The sequence below is a fragment of the Corylus avellana genome, chromosome ca5 (assembly GCF_901000735.1).
Source record: "Corylus avellana chromosome ca5, CavTom2PMs-1.0".
Lineage (NCBI taxonomy): Eukaryota > Viridiplantae > Streptophyta > Magnoliopsida > Fagales > Betulaceae > Corylus > Corylus avellana.
In genome coordinates, this window is record NC_081545.1 from 28,845,097 (window position 1) to 28,868,429 (window position 23,333).

Genomic DNA, 23,333 nt, shown 5'->3' on the forward strand with positions numbered 1-23,333 from the left:
GCGTGGATCGGTGGCAATGATGCTAGTGATTTGTTGTGCTCGACATGTTAAGAATGTTTGTGAGTTTTAAAGAGCTATTTCAAGAAGCCACTGTCCACAAACAATGTATTTGGGCTGGACAGATATATTTATTTCCCATTATCATGTTTTGGTTTTAAATACATCACTTGGCCCACTTCTTGCGGCCATAATCTTCCTATATTCTAGCCCATTATTCCACTACTGTTCAATCAAGCTAAGTCACTATATAACCCACTGAAATGACTCTTCTAATTATTTCTCTTTGAAATTGAGAGAATCTTTGACAGTCTTAGTCCGGTAATCGATAGAGAAATGCTACACTCACTCGATCATTCTCAAGTGCACTCTATGGCCCCGTTTGCCAACAGCACGAGGCCGGCACTATAGTTGGAACGGCACTGTTCCAGCTACAGTGCCATCTGATAAGTGCAAGACTTTTCAATATTTAATTTAATTTATTTATTTATTTATTTTTGTTTTTAAAGCAAAATATTAAAAAAATTAAAAATTAAAAATAAATAAAAAAAAGGAGGAGAAAGATGGGGTGGTTCCGATACACCCCTTGGCCAAATAGGTGGCCAGGACCACCCCTTAATGCAAGAAAGGTCGGGGTGCATTTGGGGGTGTTTGGACCTTCCCAAAGGTGAGGAGTGGTTTGACCACCCTTTCCCAGCACAAATAATGGGGTGCGAAACCACTAACTGAAATGGTGAACTCCCACCCCAAAGGCAAAAAAAAAAAAAAAAAAAGGGGGGGGGGGGGGGGATCAGTTACATTTGGGATGGTAGGACCACTGGATCATTAGAGATTTGAAACCAGAAAATACCCATGGTCAAAATGGTGGTCGGCCACCCCATTGTGTCAAGGGGTGGTAGGAACCCTGCATCTTTTCCTCCACTCCCTTTTTTTTTTTTTTTTTGTACAAAAAAAAAAAAAATTAAATTAAATTAAATATTGAAAAGTCCTGCACTTGTCAGATGGCACTGTAGCTAGAACAGTGCCGTTCCAGCTACAGTGCTTGCCCCGTGCTGTTGGCAAACGGGGCCTATAGCACTAAAAGTTACCATTAAATTTTAGATTGATTACTATTGAATTTTGAATCCAATGAAAATTTTCAGTACCACGTCAAGAAGTGATAGATCACTATCAAATTTTGGATATAATCATAATTTTCAGTGTCATGTCAAGAAGTGTGCACTTCAGATTCAGAGTGTTGGAGTAGGAGTTTATAACATTTCTCAAGTCAATAATGAGGATAGTTGCATGTACCCTAATGTGACGAAACACACGCCCTATATGTGTTAAACGCTTGTAGTGTATGAATACATTCATCCACAGTAGCTTGTTACTTGTATGATCATAAATAATTAAAAAAAAAAAAAAAAAAGTTAGCATGAGCGAATTGCCACAACAGCATGCAGTTGCAGGCTTGCAGCCTCCAGTCATCCATCTTCCCAACTGCTTTTGTATATATTCCTCTTCAAAAATTTGATTTTGTTATAATAATGTTATCCCAGCTGATTCTAAACATTATACAAAACTTTACAAGGGACTTGTGAAGCCAAAGCCAGATAGCAGAATTAGATTGAAGTCCATCATACACTGCGCTAAGGAGATGCATTGGGGTTGGGGCTGGAGTTGGAGTTGGAAATAAGTCGGACTTCATATAGATCATCATTCCCACTCTTTCCTGAATGCACAAGTTTATAGTACTTAGGTTTTCCATGTAACGAATTTTGTGCTTTTCAAGCCTTTAAGATTTTCATTTGAATCAATCAAAGTATTTTAAACATGAAATGCTTACCAACTTCAGCTGTTATCCCCGGTCCAAAGAAAGAAGCAAATTTTGCCTAAACCCATAATTGGAAATGAAGAAATTAGTATGCATTTATATTCTATTATTCTTGCATTAAGATTACAAACAAAATTATGAAGTGCATGAAAAAAAAAATAAAAAAAAATAATTATGAAGTGCAAGGGTCCAATTTTACATGATTTTCATGATTCACATATACCCAAAAAATAAAAAAAAATCCTGCAAGCTTAGAGAATTATTTTACCTGTCTTTTTTCAAAATCTGACAACTGCAGAGCTTTGGCTTCAAACACTAGGACTAAACAGTATTTACCATCTTCTGTGACCTAAGAGATTGTAGCAAAATAAGGCAACAGAAAAGGGGGTACTGATCATCACATACAGATACCAATCAATCAAAAGCATTATCTAGAAGAACTAATTCAGTAAGCAAGGCTCCTGTTAAACGGCAAATAGTCTCAAGTAACAACACAGTGCATAACAGATAGACCGTGGAATGAGTTCTAGAGAAGCCAGCAGTGAAATACGCAAGAGATATCATCATATCAAAATTTGAGCGCCTCAGACAACTGAAGGCTCAACATCTCTATATAAATGCACGATGCCAAAAAATAATTGAGCAAGCAAAAGGTTGAAAAACCTTCTCTTGCGCATGATTGGAAAACTCATCTTGAAATGTACCAGTTCCTCAACAGAAGAATAAATGCTAATGACTAAAGAAGTAGCCACCAATGACATTGATTTAGTTAGAAATTTTTGTGTATGGCAGAACATTCATAAGTTATTACAAAAAATATAGTTAATAAAAATAAAAGTCAAGGAAGCATACTTCTTCACGAATCATTTGTAGAATAGGAGCACTCCTCCGTGGAATTCCTCCACCCTGAGAAAAACAGCAGAAAAAACTGACGTCAAAGCATATCTATGGGCAAGAGTACGGACCAACTAGAAAAATCATGACATGGGCAGAACTAGAATTTTAGATATGGGGTAAAACTAAAAAGAAAATTTTTTGGGGGGTAACAAATTTAATTTTATAAGGATTACATAGGCATTTGAGAGGGGGGGGGGGGGACCCCTGCAAAATATCTTACATTATTTATCTAATTACCAACATACCCAAATTAATGTGTCTCAACAAAATTATGATTTCTTAGTGGCCTCCACTTACACTAGGGTTTATATACCACTTTTTATGTTTCATGTGCCTAATAAATTGGACACCCAAAAAAATAAAAATAACATTTCTTATATTTCACATGAGTTCTTTTATTCCCCCAGTAAGTAAAAAAATTCCATTACAGGAAAAAAAAAAAAAAAAAAAAAAACTAGAGCTTGGTCCCCACTTCTTTTATTTTACATGAGTTAGTTTGGTCCCACTTAAACTAGAGTTTCCTCCAATGCTTTTTATATTTCACATCAGTTGCACCCCTAATATTTCATCAGATACACGAAAAATATAAAAAGGAAAAAAAGCAGACGCCCTACTTGAACAAGATGTGGACAAAAATGATGGTGAATACACCAAACACGAGCACATTGTGCACATAAATAATGTACCTTTAAATTAAGCTCATCTCCTGGTTGTTTTCTGCCATATACTCTTTCATTTACCCCCCTCCCCAAAAAAAAGGGCGGTAAAAAAAAAAAATAAAGAGACATAAAAGGTTGCAACAACTCAAATAAGCAGGCAACTTGCTTCTTTTGAGGGCATTGTACCTTTTGCAGGCAGGGGCAGATTCTGGGGTAGACAGCCCCAAAAGTCCCACAGGCTTAAAGCTGTGGCCAGATCCTTGTTATATTTACAGATTGACAATTGAAGACATGGCACGGGCCCCCCAAAGATTTGAAAAATATTACAAAAGTTCCAATAGCAACAAAAAAAAAAATAGTTTGCCCTCCCAATGATTACTCCCTAGATTTTACATAGATGTTGTTTATGTTTTACTGTTTTTACATCTTTAAGGCCTGGGATGGGGAAGTAATGGGGAAGATTCTTAGTGAGGGGCCATACTACACTGCTGGTAAACTCTTAATTGTTAACAAATGGCAACCACGTACCATATAGAAGACGTGCACCTTTACAAAGATCCTGGTTTGGTTAAAATTGTATGACGCTCCTATTGGAATACTGTGGGATGATCGGCTAAGTTACATTGGCAGCATTATTGTGGACCCTCTCTACCAGGAGTAGGGTCAATTTTGCTCACATCCATGTTGAGATTGAAGTAGACCAGGAGATTCCTATATCCATGAATCTGAACCTGGGTATGGTAAAGTCTCTGAAGTTGGTGTTGAAATGCCACAGTGACCTCCCAAATGCGGAAGCTGCAAGTCCTTTGGGCATGCTTCTACAAATGCTAGTTTGCATCCAAAAGCAAAATAAGACCAACCTAAGCAAGAGTGGAGGGAAAGAAAGACTAGACAAACACTAGACAATACTGAGTGGAAAAGAAAGCAGAAAGGAGTAGAGACAAATCCTAGTGAGGTTGAGACTTAAAAAAATATGATTTAGACCCCAAGTTGTAACAAAAAGTCAATATGTCAATCTTAACAACAATCAAGATTAATAACTTATCAACTTTCAATCCAACCACCACAGATATCAATACCAAAATCAAGAAAGCAATAAAATAAAAAAACACAAAGATTTTGATAACGAAATGGAAATCTTTTGAAAAACTCCTCAAATTAAAACCACTCTGAGGGCCAGCCAACCCTAAAGGCATCTACTGTAGAAGATTTAAGTTACAGATTCTTCTACTTACAAAACCTTTGTAACTCTGGAGACTCAATCTCATAACCCCAGTAAATGACACGTTCACCTCTCACCGCAGTAGCTCTAGAACCTTTGTCCTTCTATATGGATCACCTTCACAAATAAACCTTGTATGCTTCAAAATCGAAACTTCAGTAGTTGCAGGCTCTTCTGTGGTTTGATCTGGTAAAGAAGAAACTACAAAAAGTTTATGATCTGTATAGGCCCAAGAATAATGATAAACTTCTCTCGCGACAAAGGAATAATGCCTCTCTTGGTGTATGGAAGTTGTGGTATGTGAGGGTTATATAGATGGGAGAAAACAAAACTTTCTAGACGAAGTTGGCTAGAATTTTCACAACCTGACGCAAATTTCGTTCGAACGAGACCTAGAGTTTCTCATTTTTGAACATGCAACGTTCGAACAAACTTCGAATGACACTCCACCCGAAGCATTATGTGATCCTCCCGTTCGAACAGACATTGAATGAATTTGCAAATGGAACTATATGGAACTATGCTTGATCCTCCGTTCGGTTGGGATGCGACCAGGACAACAGCCGAAGTATTCTGGAACTCGGCACAAAATCTCATTTGAACAAACCTGGTCTCGTTCGAATGAGATCTTCAATTTCTTGGTTTTTCACTCTTTCAGCTCCAAAAATGCACTGACTCAACCCTAGACTTAAAACTTACACCCAAAGATGTTTTGACATTGAATTTGCCAACAAGAGTAAAGACAGTGTAAAAGATGCTAATAATCATCAAACAAATGGTGGCAGTAGTAATATGTTTGATGTTCTATCTTCCTACAAAGTGAAAGAGGGTTTGAGCTCTTCTGGACAGGTGGAATTTAAGCATTCTAGAAAAGATGTGTCTTCTCAGGAAGATAACAAAAGGAAAGACTGGGAAAGACTCTTCCAAAGGCACCAAAGTGGGACTGGAAAGGAAAGAATTCAGCAAACCTCCATAGCTTAACTAAACTCTCGAGCTGTGAGAGTAATTGGACTTGCTGAATGTACTTGTGTGCTTGAACTGTTATATTGTATTTATTATTGTAGCTTGTGATTTTAGGAGAGCCTAATCTCAAAGTTTGTGAGAGAACTCCAGGTTGTTGGCCTCCCATGAATGGAGGGGCATGTTTCTAGGGCGCAATAGGGATCAGGGACCCCACTGCTTGTGTTGAGCATTGTTGCATATATTTTTTCTTTTGGTAATAACATTACTTACCAAAGCAAAAAAAAAAAAAAAAAACCCACCAATAGGATACAACAGGAAAATATTTCTTTGACCCATAAGGCAAGTTTCTCAAACAAGATGAATATCCATGTACACACACATGCATGCAAATACACATATTATGTATTACCTATAAATAATTGAATAGGCTTGACAATGAGATTGAAACAAAAAAAAAATTCAACCCAAGTGCCCCAGAGCATCTACAGTTTTGTCTCAGTTTGCTTTATTCATATTTAAAGCAGCCAGTCCAAATCACGAAGTTTGTGAACAGCTATTTAAATTTGTTATCAAATGAAGCACTAGACAATAGTTTTCATATAATTTGTCTCCATATCTCTCTTTTTACTGAAGCATGTGTGAGATTCTTCATCAGATATTGCCTAAAAATATGTACTCTCATATGTCAAGGATGAGTAAGAGTAAAAGCAGGATTGACAATGGAACTGTACTCTTGATTCCTTTTTAAGGTTGAGGTAGGAAATGGTTAAGAAGCTTGAAACAATTAGGAGAGAAAAATGCCTCGGTAGTATATCAATTTGGAAATTTTCAAGGGTGAAAAAATAGTTTTATGCATCATGGATTTTTAAAATACATTTAAGTTTGAGGATTAATCAAAAACACAAATTGCGTAGTATAAGTGATATTAGAGAACATACTTGACCATACTGAAAAATCCGTTTCAATGCCTCATCCAAATGCTGCTCATCCCCATAGCGATATCTTATAACATCATTTCTGACCTAATAAATATGCAAAAAAGGCAAACCATACATAAAATTATTTGGGCAAGATCAAGCAAAATACATTATGAATTTTTACTTTGGATACAAGTGTTCAAAAGATATATATCAAGTAATGATACGGAGTAATCAGTACAAACTCAAACATGTTCGAGCATAAGGTTAGTACAAAATGGGACAAGGCTTAGTAATGATGTGCATGATACAGATCTACACCACATTTTCATTAAAGACAGAATTCACTGAAAATTGACTGATCAAAGGGTCTCAAAGGGACATCAACTTCAATGCTTATGTTCAAAAAGATTATCTCCCCAACATGACATATTTCCATGCTTCTTATGTACAAAAAACCATTGTTATCAAGACCCTTATTCCTTTCCTTTTTTTCTCATTCTCTTTTCAATTTTTTCTCAGTCAGCATCAAGACAACATGTTGAGCGTATACTCATTGCAATCGCCTTATATTCAAAAGATATAGAAATCACAAAACATGTGGCTTTGATATTCTACCCTCCCCAAAAAGAAAAAGAAAAACGATGTTGCTATGAGTATATACACACAAGGAACAAAAGATTAAAAAAAAAAAAAAAAAATCAAGCTTCTAACAGTTGGAAATGTTCATGACATTATTCAATTGTCAAACTGAGGAAAGAACGGTTACAACAGCTATAGGAGAACCTTGTGAGCAGCACTATTTGCTAAGATTCTGTATAAGCTAAGAAGAGTGAGCTGATTTGATTGAAGTACCTGCTTAAGGATTGGAGTGGCACATGCTTCTCTCAAATTTTGAGCATCTGAGTAAGTCAAGCATGGGACTGGTTTCAGTTCCGCATACTGCAAAATGGTCAAAAGGCTATCTATGATGCAGTCACAAAGACACATGAAGTGATTATCATCACTATTAATTAAAAAATGTGCTGAAATTTTAATACATAAGAAATTATCATAACTACATCCTGAAAAGGAATTCAAGCAAACTACATAGATTTTCTTTTAAAAAAAAAAATCTTTGAGAGATATGTAGTTTTAACAATACAAGTCAAGGTAATATCAAGTGGAGAAATTAAATTATGCACCATAAAAATGGTCAGATCACTGTGACTGCTACACTTTTTTCCCCTTTACATGCCAATTAAAACTGCTCTTAGCATTTCTTATAAAACTTTGTTAAATAAATATGGAAATCAAGAATGGCTTTTGGTAAGTAGGAATGCAGAATAGCATTTTGATTTATCCATAGTTATGCCGAAAAGTAACATTAAGATTATTGGTTGAAAATCAATGGTGGAACAATGGCCTAAATATGTTACAATCCATGTCAATATACCTTCCTGCAAAGTATCACCTTCAGCGTAGGATTATTAGTAACAGTTCAATGGCAGATCAATCCCACCTTTTAATGCCGTTTCCTTCTAGAGTAAGTTGCCAGTCCATGTTTTGCAAGATTGGGTGCTCATACCCCATAAGGTCATTGTGGGCAGCAGCTCCAATTGGATTTTGGCAGGAGCTTCTGAGTCTTTTTTAATTTTTTGAGCCTCCAAAACTAAATTTCAGTTACGTTTTCAATGAGCCTTCGTGCACAGATATAAATTCAAGGATTTTTATTTTTATTTTTTTATAACCTAAAATTCTAGGTTGTCCTCATTGGTTTATAAGATTATCGTTGATGTTCTCTAAATGAATTCCACAAGTTTCTCAAAGCATTTTTTTTTTCCAATGGAATTAAGACGAGAAAGTAAAAGTTGAGTACTCATATGAGAGTAGAACTTAATTTTGAACCATTCAGCAGCTAAAACATAGCTGATATGCTATATATCTCTAACGGTAGAGCAGTAAAAAGTAGGAGTGACTATTAAGCATTCTAAAATTTGATAATGAGGAGACTGCTGCTTATACCTATTATCTTTCTCATTTTCTAGATACAAAATTCCGTCTGCATTGCCAAATCTCTACAAAGTAAGCAAATAATAGTATGCAGTTGAAGGTTTAATGGGGTAATCTTTAAATATATCAATTTACCTTGAGAGCCATGCCAATAATTGCAAGAGGGAAGCCATATGTTAGCATTATTGCTGACCACTCAGATCCTGGGAGGATATTAAAGTAAGCCCCAAACCCATACCTACAGATTGCAAACAAACCAATACATAAAATTTCAGAGCAATCCACCTTCATATAGAATGGCATTGGACGACTCTGTGTTATTAGAATATGAAAATGTTGTTATATATATATATATATATATATATATATTTCTCAAAGATTATATATAAATCACTCACGACAAGAGTGTAACCCCAAGACCTAGGCCAATAACACCAAATGAAACCTGCAAAAAATCAGTCACAAACCCTTATTGACTTTACAGTAATAATAATTTCACATTTATATAGCCTTTGCAAACTCATCCACTTCAATACTAGGCGTGCCGGTACCTTAGCGAGCGAGAATTCGGCGTCGGCGATGACGGTTTTGTCGGTGGACGAGGAGAGCGAGGTAGGCTGGGTTGACTCGGCAGCTTGGAGGATGAAACGGTGCGGTTTGGGAGAAAGGGGTGTAGAGTGGGTGAGGAAGCGGCTTGATCGTGTGAGGTGGAGACCATGAGGTCGCGGTGGGCAGCTGGGATGGAGGGAGAGAAAGCAGAGGCGGTTGCAGAGAGTGAAGTGGTGGGTGTGGGAGCAGAGGATGGCTCCTCCTCTGGGCGCTGATATTGCTTTCATTTTTGTTTTACAGAGCAGTGCTTTGAGTCTATCCAAGAAAGTAGAAAGGAGAGGATGGTTGATACAGTTTGAGGACTGAAAACCTGTTGGGCTGCTCTCAACCGCCAAATTCTAGATGACGTGTCCTCATGTTTTCTCCAATTTTTATATCCCTTTAAAATATTTATAAAAATGGTTTCTCTTCTTTGTTTTGTTTTATTAATTACCCAAAAAATAAAAAAATAAAAAATAAAAAACTAACTCTAAATAGAAAAAAATAAAATAATAAATAAGAAATGTTAAAATCCAAAAAGGAGAATAATTGCTGGAGGGTACAAATACAAGATCGATATATGGACTAATATGCAATAATCTGCTTTTTTATCAGAAATTTTCTGTTCAGGAAAAAATAAAAGAAAAAGGCGATGTACAAGTACAAAAGAGGGCATAACCTTCACAGGGAGGCATACATGCTAATACTAGCTAGCTACATTCCTGGATACAAAACAAGATAGAAAACCATCATTGGTTCATATGATCTTTTCGCGCTTCCCTTTAGATGTACACATTTGTATCTTCAAAAAATGGAAGCAAGAGAATGGTTCAAACTTCAAAGTACAGCAGAAATCAAATCTCTCACTTCTTAGCTGCCTGCTCCATAAAAAGAAAATTTGGTCAGTCTTGAGTCTTGACCTCTCTATAAAGGTTTTTAGCATTTAAACAGCAGTCTCCCAATTTACAAGAAAAGCTTTCAAATCACCTGTCCTAGAAAAACTTCTCTAGAACAAACTGAAACCAATATGCAGCTTCTAATAACAGATACAATCATAGTGTAAATGATAAGGATGATGACAGTCAAGAAGGTGTATTCCAAGACTTGGAATATAGCTGGCATGAAAAACCCCCCACACTAATTTTACCCACTGTCATTAGCTTGGGTTGGTAGCTGCCATTACAAAACCCAGATCAATAGTTAGGGTTGAGTTCCACAAAACAGTTCATGTTTGGGTGATCAAAGTTCAATCGAGCTACAAACAATATAGGCATCCAGCACTCAATTCAAGATCAATAACAAAATTCCCCAAATTTAAACGAAATGTTAAATGGTTGAAGGGTTTGTAACAAGTTGTCCTATTTTCAGTGGGTATAATGCAGTAGTGGTTATCCAACCCAATTATACATGGTCCAACATCAACCAAGAGGCATTGAAACAATTGAAATCTGCTTTGGCTTGCCTGAATCCAGTTCGCTTCAACATTAAACTGAACCTTTATTGCATAATTTCACAAACCCTTTAGATTTTGATGGTGCATTTACCTTAAAAAACTCACTTCTATTTGCAACCAAGTACCTGAATTGTACAATCACAAAAATGAAGAGGTTCATGTAAAATTACCCAAGTTCTAATATTTATAGGTGGCAAATTATCCAAGCATCAGCTATATCTTTGCTTCATTATTTCCACTTGGAACAGTGTGACCAACATTTTGAATCCTCAGCCTTTTTCCCCTGCAAGCAAAGCACAAGAAAAATCAAAATGGTGAAGCACAGCAGAGACCAAACAAGAACAGGACCAGAAATTACAAATCCTTGGCATCTGAGAGATGCATTTAGATACTTTTGCTTCATACAGATACTTTCGATCTTTCCTTAGTGTCACAACTGAGTGTAGATCCACATAAATATCAACAGTAGATACTTCCATAAATTTATAATTTATACTATGACCTAGGACCCCACTTAGGCGAGACCACCACTGGGTAATGACCTTCCGTATAATGACCTAGGAATATGGAAAACTTCACCACAGTATCTCAGTTAGCCTTAAAAAAATAAATAAAAAATAAATAAAATTGATGATAGGGAGGTTACATCCTTGCACAAAAGATATTGAGAGTGGGTTATTAGTGTCCAAAACTATAGTTTCACTCTATAATCTGCTTATGTCCCTAGCTTCATCACATAACCAATTTCAGCCATGCCCTCAAAAATCTCTTTTATAACAGAATTTGTTTCTACATAACTTAACCATTATTTGAAGCCAACAAAATGATTGGTGAGGGTAGTGAGAGTAATATGTCTCATTTCCGTTACCATGTAGGTTCTTCCTTACATGGGGTACGTTAGTTAGCACGCAGGTGATAAAATAATTGTAATTGTCTTTTAGGAAAAGAAATCTCTAGCCTCTTGTAAGTAAATCATGTAGGAAATATTGATGGGTGTAGTGCAAGACAAAGGATGCTGGAAATATTGTACCTTTCCTGGGAGGTCCAGTATTCATGCTATACGAACACTGGGAAACCAAACCAAAGTTGGCTTTCCATCTGTACTAATTAGTGCCAACTGAACATGTAGGAAGAGTTCCCACAAACACCAAGTTGTGATACACAAACAGAAGAGAGATCCCCTTGGTCCCAATAAGAGGAAAAAGGGAAATAGCTTATGATCAACTAAGAAGCAACCTGGACTATGCCACAACTTGCAAGAAGCATTACCAAAATGTACGGAAAAAGAATTAAGAGTTTCCTTAAGAAATATCTGCTTATGAAATTCTTGGAAACCTTGTCCAGACAAACCTGTAAATAACATCAGTATCAAAGCCACTTCAAAATGTTACCAATGTGTCTCTAAAAGCTTCCTGCAAGCTTAAAAACCTTTCCCTAGAATTTCAAAAGGGAATTTGATACTAGTTTCAAGAAAAAATATCCACATCAATATGTGATTTTAAAGGATTTCTATATTACAAAATACCTTCCCACCCCTGATGAACTTTCTTATAAATACCTTCTGATGAGAGATAAAAAGCATCCAAACCCTCAAATATAGCTTTGATAAAACAAAAGGTTTAACTGTACATAACAATTTCAACTTAAAATGTTTTTTAAAAATAAAAAATAAAAAAGAAGTGCTTGACCTTAAAGAATAAAAGTACTGCTCAATTGCTTGTTTCTGTTCAGCACCATAGACAAACCATTTTTCATCAGACGCCACTGCATCCCAGGTCCCCATATCTGTACAACGAAACATGATAGTTGTAGATTGCGTTTTGCTTCTCTCCAATAAAAAACACCTTGATACTTTTGTGTAAACACGACATCTGGATTCACTAACTGGATCTCTACAAAGTAAATTAAAACATTTAGAAACAAAACAAACCTTGAAGTAAAATATCCTTTTCACCAGTATAGCCTTTCAATTCCCAAAATGCACGACCATCGACATCCAAAAACATAGCCTCTGTTCTAATAGCATCAAATCTTGGCCTCCCTATAAGAAAGGAATGTCAAAATAGAGTTTGAAAAACACAACATTCTCTAAGTATTTAAAAAATATACATATGCAAATCCATACATAGAGGTTCACAAACATACATAACTTTGAAAATTAGTAAAGCAATAACCAAACCAATATAATTTGCAATACAGTGGATAGTTTACTAAGGTTATATTTAATCAGTCTACCTATGTGTTGGTTTCACATTTTACTTGAGTTTGTATGGCGATACATACTGCCTGCAACTTCCCTAAACCGGAGTGTCAAAACATGATATTTTGATCGGCAATATGCTGCTTTTGTTTCTCAATTTTCATATATTATATGCCAAAGAAATAAAATTTGATCAGCCATTGGCTAGTCAGGAATTTGTAATGAGGATACTAGCATCTAAGACATTTTCAGACACTTCCTTCTTTTGGATGAATTGCCTTTTAAGACACTTAAAAAAGAGTTAGCATTTATTGATGCGAAAAGTGTCAGACTCTATTTAATACCAAAGCTTAAATTAAATAAATAGATTCTCAAAGGTTAACATAATATTAGAAGACAATATGTTTAATATAGTAAACCCTAAGACAAATATAGAAATGTTCCCCTGTATAAATTTTACAGCGTTAACTCCACAAGTGAAAGAACAACTATTCCTACAAATATTTTTATTAAAGAACAAGTATCTTGCACACCACAAAATCGCATAAACTTTAAAAATTAGGAATCCTGAACTTACTCTTAGATACCATGCCCTTAGCATCAAGCATCTCAGCATGAGCTTGAGCAGTATCACTTTTTATTTGTGAAATAATAGCCTCATGCTCTGAAATAGAAAGAGGAACACCATTTTTTGCAATAATAGCTTTGGCCACCTCATCCCGCAACTTCTGCTTTAGATGTTTCTCCTATACCAAAAACCAGTTTCAGATTAGAAACCACTTAAAGAATAACATTATTTCTAAGCTTGGAAAGATGCATGCTTTATTATTTTCATTACCTTCTCCTTTGCAACGATAAGCTTTTCTTTTGCTTGCTTCCCTTGTTCTACAACTTTTGAATTTTGGTCATCAATCCAACTCCTCAATTTTCTAGAAGTACGATAAAGTATTCCTCATCATACTCTAAACCAGGGGTATAAATTTAAAAAGAAGAAAGAGAGAAGGAAAAAATAGATATTTAAAAACATAATTTATACATTAAATCTGTTTTTACTTACATTGTGCCTAGAGCCTCATCACAAAGAAAATTTAAGATTCTGAGTTTCATTGAGAAGTCTAAGTTGTCATATTCATCAGCACCTCTATCAAAGCAATCCAAGTGCAGTTCTTTTAATACACATTGGGATTCGGAGATGCATTTCCCCAGAGCTGGCCACCATGAGTTTCTTCCGCTTGTCGGACTTGATGAAAGAGACCTAAACAAAAAATGCTAGCATATAACCAACTCGTCCATCCAAAATTTTAAAAATAAAAGCCAACTTTATATATAAAGTAATTATGTAAAATTCATACTCTTCCCCCACATCCTTTTGTATTAAAGACAAAAGTTGGATATGAAATTGAACTGTCATTGAATATTCAGCTCGCCGCCCACGTCGCCCATATCTTAATTCTCGAAGTAAAGATTCAGCTTGTCCTTTTTTAACGTCAAGCACCTAAATATAAAAAAACAGTACAAAGAATGATGTCATGAGTTCAAAACCTGTCGGGTTGGTGTATAACTTGCCAATCTAAATATGTGTACATACAATTATACAAACAAATATATAACTGACATGCAATACAAGGAAACCAATCTCCAACCTACCACGAAATAGCCAATTTAAGAGTGCAACAGTGTAGAGGAAGAAGCTTAGTGGCATATTTTTGTATGGGAACATAGACCATTTAATAGATTGACATTGAAAGGAATTTTGCAATAACCAGTTGATGCAGTATATTTAAGAAATTCAGCACTCAATTAGGTTTTTCTTGATAAGTTCTTGAGGGCTTCTTGGATGGGGCTTGATCTATAAGTACCTGGTAATGGTCTTCATGAATCCTAAAAGAATTTTATGGTTGTTTGGTGGTAAAACCATGACCGAAACAATTGATGCTGAATCGTTTAATTGCCCATAATGATTGCACAATCAACTAATATATAATTAAGATACAAAGATATTGCAATCAATTACCAGATTCACAGATTTGAATTTTGGTCTAATAGTTAATAAAACCAAAGTAAAATTTACCTTTCCAAAAGAGGCACAAAATTCTAAAAATTGCAATGCATGTCCAACATCTTCAGGAGGTAACTCAATGTCAGCTATAGTCGCCAAGCTGGCACCCTGAGGCATAGGAATGTCAGCATCCAGTTCTGTGTTCTCAAGATTCATGGTACACCATGGCATTCTGACTTTCTTAGGCTTGGCCCTGGCATTCTCATTCTTCAAAGCATTCAGCATTCCTGCATCTTGCTGAGTTTTAGCATCCGTCTTATCTTCAGATTTAACAGGAACATTATTTGAAACCCATGTCTTAGAATTCTTTTTCTTGGAGAGGACACTACTAGCTTTTCCATTTATTTGAACTTCTTTTTTAGAGATCTCCTCAGACGCTGTAGGTTTTATCAGGCTACTTCTTTTTGGGTGAGCACCTTCATCCCTGCTGCCATTACACATTTCCTTCAATCCTTCCCGCTTTGTTTTCTTTGACTTCTTCTCACTACAGTTTGTTACCGATTTCTTAGAATTCAAGTCAGCATCAGTCTTTCCATCAAAAGAATTTTCCTTCCCCATTTTCCTCGGTGAAACCCCTTCAGATCCCTGTGAAGGAACATAAACCCCATCACTCAAACAAACCAAAAGCTAAAATGTTGGTGCATGGTACTAAGTAAACACTATCAAACCTTGTTTGAAGCACCCAACTTCGTCGGCGAGACACTCGCAATTTCAACAACCTCATCTTGACCCAAATCATCAGGACTTTTGACATTCATCATTTCCAAAACAGATGAATAACCAGCATTCTTGGCTGTTAGCACTAGTTGACCAGTGGGATGGTAACCTTTTTTCTTCCTAGAAAAAAAAGTTCTTATTCAGAATCACAAAAATACTAACAACAACAAATAAAAATAACAGGTAGTTCACATCATTGAACACTAACATGCAAAAACTGCAATTGCAAATGCCTCTGCACTTGGGACATTTCCAGTCATCCAACATCTCCATCTCCTCTGCTTTCTCTCCATATCTAAGTTAATATTAAGCAAATGAATTAGCCAATAGCATTTATAAAACTAGTATCAATTATTCCACAAAATTAACACTTGAAGAAGAAGTTTATCATCAAATCTAACCTGTTCAATAGGCATGTGTGACAGAACTTTATAGTACAAGGCTTGTTCGCTTTCAGGTTCTTACACGATGCCGAAAAATCCATTGTTTTTTGACGACACTTCACCATTATATCCAAAGATATAAGAAAACAATCAGCAAATTATCCCAGAAAAACAAATCAACCAATCAAAATTTCAGCAACTAAAATTGTCATTAGCACTCCATTCGATCGCTGAGAAGAGAAAATAATCTTCCAAATAGCCACAAGTAAAAAAATCTGAAACCTAGGGTTTGCGATGTAGGCATTTCCCATACAATAACTTAAATCAAAGTTGTAAAGCCAACTAAGTAGGACATTTTCTAAACAATGCCACGCTTTTCTCACCAACCAAAAATAACAAAAATGGACATTCAAGTCACAAAGGGACACCATACTTCCACTACATCAAATTAATGCCTCCGGGCTTAATGGAGCGAAGTTTTTCAGGGCTCGTAGGATCGCAAACAGAGAAGAATATTAATAAATACTCAGTTTCTCGTCAGCCAAACATAACGGAAACGGGGAATTCGAAATCCAAACGGGAATCACCTGGTGACAGCTCTTCCCGTTCACAGAATCGTAGATTCGGTTCCCGACGACGCGAACTCCGGGGCGTTTTGAGCGCTTCGCTTTGTTCCCATTATCTCCAACGTCGTCAACGACCTGGATCCTCTTCTTCGTGTCCTTGCTCTCCTTCTCCTTAGCAGATACAATGGTTGCAGAGGTCGAAGAAGCAACGGCCATTTCTGAAAAGTCTTTTCAGAGTTTCCGTTTTCTGTTTCTGCTGTCTTAAGAGAGAAATGAGAGCGTTGCTTGGCGCGCGTGTGCCTTTTGAACTTCTTTTGAATTTCGTTTCTTCCCTCTTATTTCTTATCGGCAGTGGCGGGACGCGAGAAATTGAAAAATCAACGAAAATATAGGGAAACTGAATTCCCGCGATTTGGAATTTTGGAAGGCTTACGGAAGGCGCGGAAAATTGGACGGTCCAAAAACGTTGCCCTTTGGATCAACGTGTGAGATTTTATTCATCAAATTTTTTGTAAAATAAATCACACGTCTCTATCTAATGGTTATAATCATGCATTAAACTTTTATTTTAGATATATTTGAAAGAGAAATTAGAGAATTCGTGACATGGATTATTTTTATTTTTATTTTCCTTTTGATAGAAGGTAGAGATAATATTGTTTTTTTGGCTTGCACCCATGTATATGGAGTCAAACAAATAAATCTAGAAAAATTTATAAATTGATGTAGCAGACCGTAAGTGACAGATAAAAAAGAGAAAATTATATTTTTTTTAATTAAAAAACCCTTGCCACGTTAATTTAAAAATGCGTTATTAATTATAATGAAATTGCTCGAACTTTTTTTTTTTTTTTTGAATAAATTCTTCTTTGATTTCATTAATAAAATAAGACAACTAGAGCTCCATGGCTCTAAATTGAAAGAGCAAACTGCTCTAGAGTAACAATATAAAAAATACACGTAGGGATCTCTTCCATTCATATTTTGTCGTTGACAAATTTTCCCATGTTGATATGGTGGATGATTACCGGTGATAATACTACTATGCTTCATTATTTTATTTATTTATTAAGCAGTGAATTTGTTATAAAGGATCTTGATTTTATCCACTGCTTCCTTAATATTGAGATTAAACGTACAAGTGATGGTCTCCACTGATTCTAGTCCTATGGTGCACATCCAGCCCATCAACATACTTCACATTCCTTTGGCAACCTTATTTAATTTCATAGCCGTATTGGTGGGCTTCAATATCTCACAATGACTAAGCCGAACATATCATTAGTGTTATCATGCGAATAAGCGGCTTCTTCGTTACTTTTTTTTGGGCACTCTTTCTCAAGGCTTACACCTTCAAGCCCATGATTCACTTTATTTATATGCTTTTTCAAATGATGATTGGGCTGGTTTGCCTCTCACTCGTGGACTTATGGGTTGCACATTTTTAAGGACATAATTGTCTTTTACAGAGTGCAAAAAAACATCCTACTGTGGTCAACAATAGCATTGAAGTTGAACATCGCTCTATGACCTCTATTTCAACCGAACTTACATGATTTAGTTTTGTGCTTTATAATATTAGATCCGTTTGGCTATGCCACCTACGCTGTATTGTAATAATTTGAGCTCTCTTTATTATATCCTACTATCAATCCAAATTTTCATGCTAGTTCCAAGCATATTGAGGTGAAGTATCACTATGTTCATTTGAAGGTTGCTCTTAGTTCACTTGTGACCAAGTTTATCTCTTCTGTCAATCAAGTGACCAATATCTTCACTAAACTCTTATCACATGATCACTTTACTACCTTATTTATCAAACTAAGTCTCACTCATCGACAGTGGCAGAGCCGCGACTTAATCTTTGGAGGGCCAAATTTTTAAAAAATATATATATATAGAAAATATGGGCGCACATCAATTGGCAAGCCCAACCGTTACCTTTGGTAACATTTGGCATGTAACTGTCAAACAGTTATATTTCTTTGTGAGAAAATCATTTTCGCAGCATCTATGCCAGCAATCTATATCTCTCTCTTCTTGTTTTCTGGACAATGTGAGGCTCTTAGACTGTGGAAGATGTGTGTTTTGCTCTCGTAGTAAACACCACCACAAGTAAGAAATGGTTTGAGCGTGAAAGAGAGAAAGAATGAAGACAACGTGAGATCCTAAGAGGTATGTTTCTATGTTTTTTCTATATATATATATATATATATATATATATATATATATATATATATATAATGTTAGATTCAAGAACTCATTATTAAGGCATTTTAAAGAGAGAACATTTACTTCTCTATATATATTATTATTATTATTATTATTTTTACTTTGTTTTTGCTTGCAGGGGCGTGGCTCTGCCACTGCTCCTCGGCCTAGTTTGAGGGAGAATATTATAACCAACAATTAATCAAGCCATGATATCGACGGACCGTTATTATTTTCTTATGTTCTTTTTTATTTTTTTTTCTTTTGAAGTGATTTTTCTTATTTTCTTCTTTCATATATATTCCGCATATATCTTTTTTTTTTAAAAAAAAAAAAAAAAAAATCTTGATAATCAATACATTGATATATAAATATAACTCATTATCTTCTATCCATTCCATATATAGTAAGAGTGAGACAGTGAAAAGCAATTTTTTTTTCAAACATCATCAAAATTTGCCATAATTGTGATGTGCTCGGCTGAACACATAAATCTTCTGAGATCTCTAGAGGTGTCTCAGTCCACAGGTTTAAATTGTACTCGACTTTCTCTCTGATATTGTCCACCAAATAAAAATCAAGGAATTAAAGCCAGAAACTTGAATGAATGTATCGTGATACCACAGACCCCACCTTATTGGTCAGACTTTGACATTTGAGTGCAGAGAGCCAGAGAGTCGAGACTACAAACATTTCCAGTGGGTCCATGCAAATCCCATACTTATCAGGAGTGGGATTTGCTAGTCACACGTGGCAAAATACGAATGGACCAACAGAGATAAGGCAGTAATAGTTGGATTTCAAGTCCTGCCAGTTGTTACAAAAAAAAAAAACAAATCCTGCCAGTTATTTTCAATCCTGAGTTCCATTAATGGAGCCAGGCATGGAAGTACTAAGAAGTACCAAACAACTCTTGAAACTGCCCATTTCCTAAGCCTGTACAGTGTACAACAGTATCTCCCAATATCTGGGAATTCATACCAAGTATAGTCCGTCATCCCAGTCGGTAATAATCAACTTTAATTTGCTTTCCTTTTATGGCATTCATAATAATTCACCTTTGTGGTTTTGTTTTTTTGGCCTTTTGTTCTTGTAAGTGTAGCTTTTTTAGTGTCTTCTGATTAGTTTTTTTTTTTTTTTTGGTTTTCTTGGAACTAACAGTTTTACATGGCTGTGGTTCCGATATGCTGCAAAATGCCTTGTAAAGACCAAAGTGACATGTTGAGTAGATGGAATATGTCAAGAGAAGGGAATGCACCAAGAAGATTACTTTGTTATGGAGGTTCTTTGCCACTCAGGAGCATAACTGAAGTAACTGTCCATCTAAGATCCATTTCAGACAATGATTCACATAGAGAAACATTTTCAACGGTTTGGTATGCATCAGAGTCCAGTAATAGTGAGAAGCAGCTGAGATCATTGGACTCCTATCTCGGAAAACTCCAAGGTGATGCAAATCTGTCACCTTCAGATGCTTCAAACAGGACAGAGCAGCTGAGCTCATTAGACACTTATTTTGGAAAACTCCAAGATGATGCAAATCTGTCTCCTTCAAATACTTCAAACAAGACAAGGCAGTTGCATGGTAGACATGATGAATTCAGATCAAAGAAGTGGTTGAATTCTCTCAACACCTATCTTGGCAAACTTAATACAGGTGAGTAAGTTGGTTTTAGCAAAGAATGCCTATGCTGCTATGCTTATAATCTACACATCTTTGACATATTGAGAAAGATGATAAGAGCATGCAGTTTTAGTATACATATATATACAGTTTCATGATCATCCGATTCTACCATAATTTTTGAACACCTCCCTTTGGACTCCATTAGTGTTCTACCCAAGTTGTGCTGAATGATTGGAAAAACTTAAAAACGGAAGAATCAAGAAATTGATGAGATTCAAAACTTTACCATTATTGAACCTCAAATTTACAGTGGGTTGTGACTCAAATTTAGTACCATTAAGCCCATTTTTGGTGAAGATTGAGTTATGGAACCTTGACTTCAGCTTACTAGTGTCTGCTATACTCTTTCAATACACGCATAAACCTTCTCAAGTGGTTTCCTGTGTCTTATTTCTTCTCAGGACAGCCCCTAAATTTCCCAATACTCCTCATCAAGTCTTCTATACTATTTTCACTCATTCACCAGCATTCTCATTTCCTAGATTAACTTACAAAGATGTGATTTACTGCTTTTATCACTTTGTAAGACAATTACAAACTTAAAATTCTGATGACAACACCAAAAACGAGTGGTCTATTTTCCTGTTACAAAAGCAATTGAAGCATTTAAATGCAGTGATTAGAACCAACCACCATGCTTCTTCTTCTTAAGAGTGGGACCAGTGCTTGATTCTATGTATCTTTACATGTAGATTGTGGGTAGTTGTTTCCTTCAAGAAAACTGATCTTAATTATATCTTCTCTTTCCTTCAAGTAGCTACTTTTGTTGAGCATACTGCCAAAGGCAATCAAGTAGAAAAACAAGTCCCTGACAGTGAAAATTCCAAAAGAGGTAATGAGGAGGAATGGAAGATTTACAAGGAAGTAAGAAATAGAGATGGTGAAAGTTCCCAAGATTTACAGCAGTTTGATGAAACATCCAATCTGTACTTAATGTAAGGCCCTGGTCTGTTTCAATGAAGTTTTATATGTGATACAGTGAATTTTCTTGCTGTTATTTTCACTTCATGTTTTGTAATAATGGCTGAGAGTTTGAAAATTCTCTAATGCTTCTTTAATCTTTGTCTTGGCTGCAGAGGTACATTGGTTTCTATAAACATTGCAGTTTTCCTGTTTGAGATGGCAAGTCCGATAAGGAACTCTGACTTAGAGCTCTTCTCTCTCCCATTATTATATGGAGCAAAAATAAATCATTTGATCTTGGTTGGAGAATGGTGGAGGCTGGTGACACCAATGTTTCTGGTACAAGATTGATGATTGGGTTCGTCTTTCCATTCTATAGCTGCTTAGCATTTGTTTTATTTAATAGTTTAAGAGCGTGTTTGGCACTGCTATTTCGCATACCAAATCATTTTCCAACATTTTGAGGAATAAAATCATTACGGGGTCATAGGTGTCAATTATATACTGACGATACATATACATTACGGGTTCATCTTTAATATCACTAAATGCATCAACTTTAAATCGAAATGAATGCTAAATGAATTGGAGAGGATCCTATATATATTCCTATTTTGAGGGATGACTCTCCTTATTATTGGAAGACACAAGTCCATCATTTACACCTCTAAAAATGTTATTTTATGTGCAGCACTCAGGACTTCTTCACATGGCTCTTGGTTGTTGGGGGCTCCTTACATTTGGGCCTCCAGTTTGCAGAGGCTATGGCTCGTTTACATTTTTCTTGATCTATATACTTGGTGGAATTTCTGGCAACTTGATGAGCTTCCTTCACACACCAGAGCTGACTGTTGGTGGGACAGTAAGATTTTTGCAACTTCTTTCCTCTCTTTCAATGATTCCACAGTGCTTTAATTAGTTCTATATATTTCCTTCGAAGGATCACATGCTACTGCTATCATATATATATATATATATATATATATATATATAAACCTGCAATTTTCCATGAGGTTGCCTATGTTGTGATCAATTTCCCTTAGTCATTCTATGTGATTCTTATCACTTCTGTTTTCACCTTTCTATATTTAACTAAGTCCATTACACACACATACATGTAGGGACCAGTGTTTGCCATAATAGGAGCTTGGCTGGTTTATCAACTCCAAAACAAAGATGTAACTGCAAAAGATGTTCCAGATAGTATTTTCCAGAAGGGGATGATTATTACTGCTCTTGGCTTCATATTAAGCAATTTTGGTCCAATTGATGACTGGTAACATCCCTACCACTTTAAATTCTCTAGGCTAAATGACCTATATGAGGGTTGTTGTCATTCATTTAATTAGAGTCTATTTGGGATTACATTTATGAGCTTAAAAAATACTTTTATTCTCAAAATATGTCAAAACGCACTTTTGAAAAACTTTAAAAACGAAGTTTTACGACTTTAGAAACTCTATTTCTCAACGCAATCTCTAACGGGCTCTTGAGATGTCCAGAGACCGGTTACATGCGCAATTCACTAATAAAACAAAAATCATTTCAAAATTTTTATAGAATGATTAAAATTAATATGCTGCTTTTGAAATTTGAAATTAAGCCGTTGATGCATGTAGGACACATTTTGGAGCAGCTTTTACTGGTATAGCATATGGGTTTTTAACATGCCCAACGCTTCAGTTGGATGATGCATCTTCGAGAAGTGGTCAAGAAGAAGGAATCACACTTGTTAGAAGATACTCTGATCCTTGTAAATCACTTCTTTTCTTCACCATCTTCATTCTTGTTTTGAGCTCTTTGCTTTTCTTTATTGAACCTCCTCTCAACGCCCTTGAATTTGTCAGTTTCGCATAGATTTGTGGAAATACGACGCAACATATATATGTGTATCAATAGTAGTGTTTTATAATCTCTTGTATCATGTAAGAGGGCCATTCTTGGTCGGAAATAAAGACAAGTATATATATGTAAATGAAGAATAAATGTCTTCTTCTTTTTTCCCTGTATTTTTCTCTTTTTGAAATGTTGTTGAATTTCATTATGGGCTATATCACAATATTGATTAAAAAATTAGTGAGATGTTTAGGGATGGAGGTGCGT

General features: G+C 35.7%; 3 protein-coding genes across 4 annotated transcripts; 1 reads left to right on the forward strand and 2 right to left on the reverse strand.

Annotated features, from left to right (window-relative positions):
- Positions 1 to 1,159: 1,159 nt before the first annotated feature.
- Positions 1,160 to 9,358, reverse strand: LOC132180422 (uncharacterized). Its single transcript, XM_059593230.1, has 9 exons — positions 9,015 to 9,358; positions 8,862 to 8,908; positions 8,599 to 8,701; positions 7,327 to 7,413; positions 6,493 to 6,576; positions 2,666 to 2,719; positions 2,082 to 2,162; positions 1,826 to 1,871; positions 1,160 to 1,711 (listed from the first exon to the last, which is right to left on the reverse strand). Exons 1-9 carry the CDS (start codon positions 9,297 to 9,299, stop codon positions 1,629 to 1,631), a joined length of 870 nt encoding a protein of 289 aa, XP_059449213.1. The 5' UTR covers positions 9,300 to 9,358; the 3' UTR covers positions 1,160 to 1,628.
- Positions 9,359 to 9,608: 250 nt separating this feature from the next.
- On the reverse strand, positions 9,609 to 16,718 carry LOC132181528 (uncharacterized). The gene is made up of 13 exons (XM_059594784.1): positions 16,451 to 16,718; positions 15,882 to 15,979; positions 15,689 to 15,775; positions 15,432 to 15,600; positions 14,776 to 15,348; positions 14,057 to 14,199; positions 13,762 to 13,959; positions 13,543 to 13,633; positions 13,282 to 13,450; positions 12,435 to 12,545; positions 12,193 to 12,289; positions 10,675 to 10,787; positions 9,609 to 9,929 (listed from the first exon to the last, which is right to left on the reverse strand). Exons 1-12 carry the CDS (start codon positions 16,643 to 16,645, stop codon positions 10,718 to 10,720), a joined length of 2,001 nt encoding a protein of 666 aa, XP_059450767.1. The 5' UTR covers positions 16,646 to 16,718; the 3' UTR covers positions 9,609 to 9,929; positions 10,675 to 10,717.
- Positions 16,719 to 19,501: 2,783 nt separating this feature from the next.
- On the forward strand, positions 19,502 to 23,239 carry LOC132182564 (RHOMBOID-like protein 9, chloroplastic). Of its 2 annotated transcripts, none has more exons than XM_059595847.1 (7): positions 19,502 to 19,646; positions 19,802 to 20,297; positions 21,085 to 21,262; positions 21,404 to 21,569; positions 21,922 to 22,092; positions 22,352 to 22,506; positions 22,850 to 23,239. In XM_059595847.1, the coding sequence occupies exons 2-7, from the start codon at positions 19,808 to 19,810 to the stop codon at positions 23,085 to 23,087; spliced, it is 1,398 nt and encodes a 465-aa protein (XP_059451830.1). In that variant the 5' UTR covers positions 19,502 to 19,646; positions 19,802 to 19,807; the 3' UTR covers positions 23,088 to 23,239. The 2 variants fall into 2 exon arrangements, with proteins under 2 accessions (XP_059451830.1, XP_059451831.1); XM_059595848.1 differs by having other exon boundaries at positions 19,848 to 20,297.
- The last annotated feature ends 94 nt before the right edge of the window (positions 23,240 to 23,333 follow it).

Coding starts and splice junctions, on each gene's coding strand:
- LOC132180422 (XM_059593230.1), bottom strand. CDS start 9,299: ATGAAAGCAATATCAGCGCCCAGAGGAGGAGCCATCCTCTGCTCCCAC. Junction 8,909..9,014: donor CCGAATTCTCGCTCGCTAAG/GTACCGGCACGC, acceptor GATTTTTTGCAG/GTTTCATTTGGTGTTATTGG. Junction 2,163..2,665: donor TACAAATGATTCGTGAAGAA/GTATGCTTCCTT, acceptor ACAATCTCTTAG/GTCACAGAAGATGGTAAATA.
- LOC132181528 (XM_059594784.1), bottom strand. CDS start 16,645: ATGGCCGTTGCTTCTTCGACCTCTGCAACCATTGTATCTGCTAAGGAG. Junction 15,980..16,450: donor ACGGGAAGAGCTGTCACCAG/GTGATTCCCGTT, acceptor ATAATGGTGAAG/TGTCGTCAAAAAACAATGGA. Junction 13,451..13,542: donor TTATCGTTGCAAAGGAGAAG/GTAATGAAAATA, acceptor TTTTTGGTATAG/GAGAAACATCTAAAGCAGAA.
- LOC132182564 (XM_059595847.1), top strand. CDS start 19,808: ATGGCTGTGGTTCCGATATGCTGCAAAATGCCTTGTAAAGACCAAAGT. Junction 20,298..21,084: donor TCTTGGCAAACTTAATACAG/GTGAGTAAGTTG, acceptor TCCTTCAAGTAG/CTACTTTTGTTGAGCATACT. Junction 22,093..22,351: donor AGCTGACTGTTGGTGGGACA/GTAAGATTTTTG, acceptor ACATACATGTAG/GGACCAGTGTTTGCCATAAT.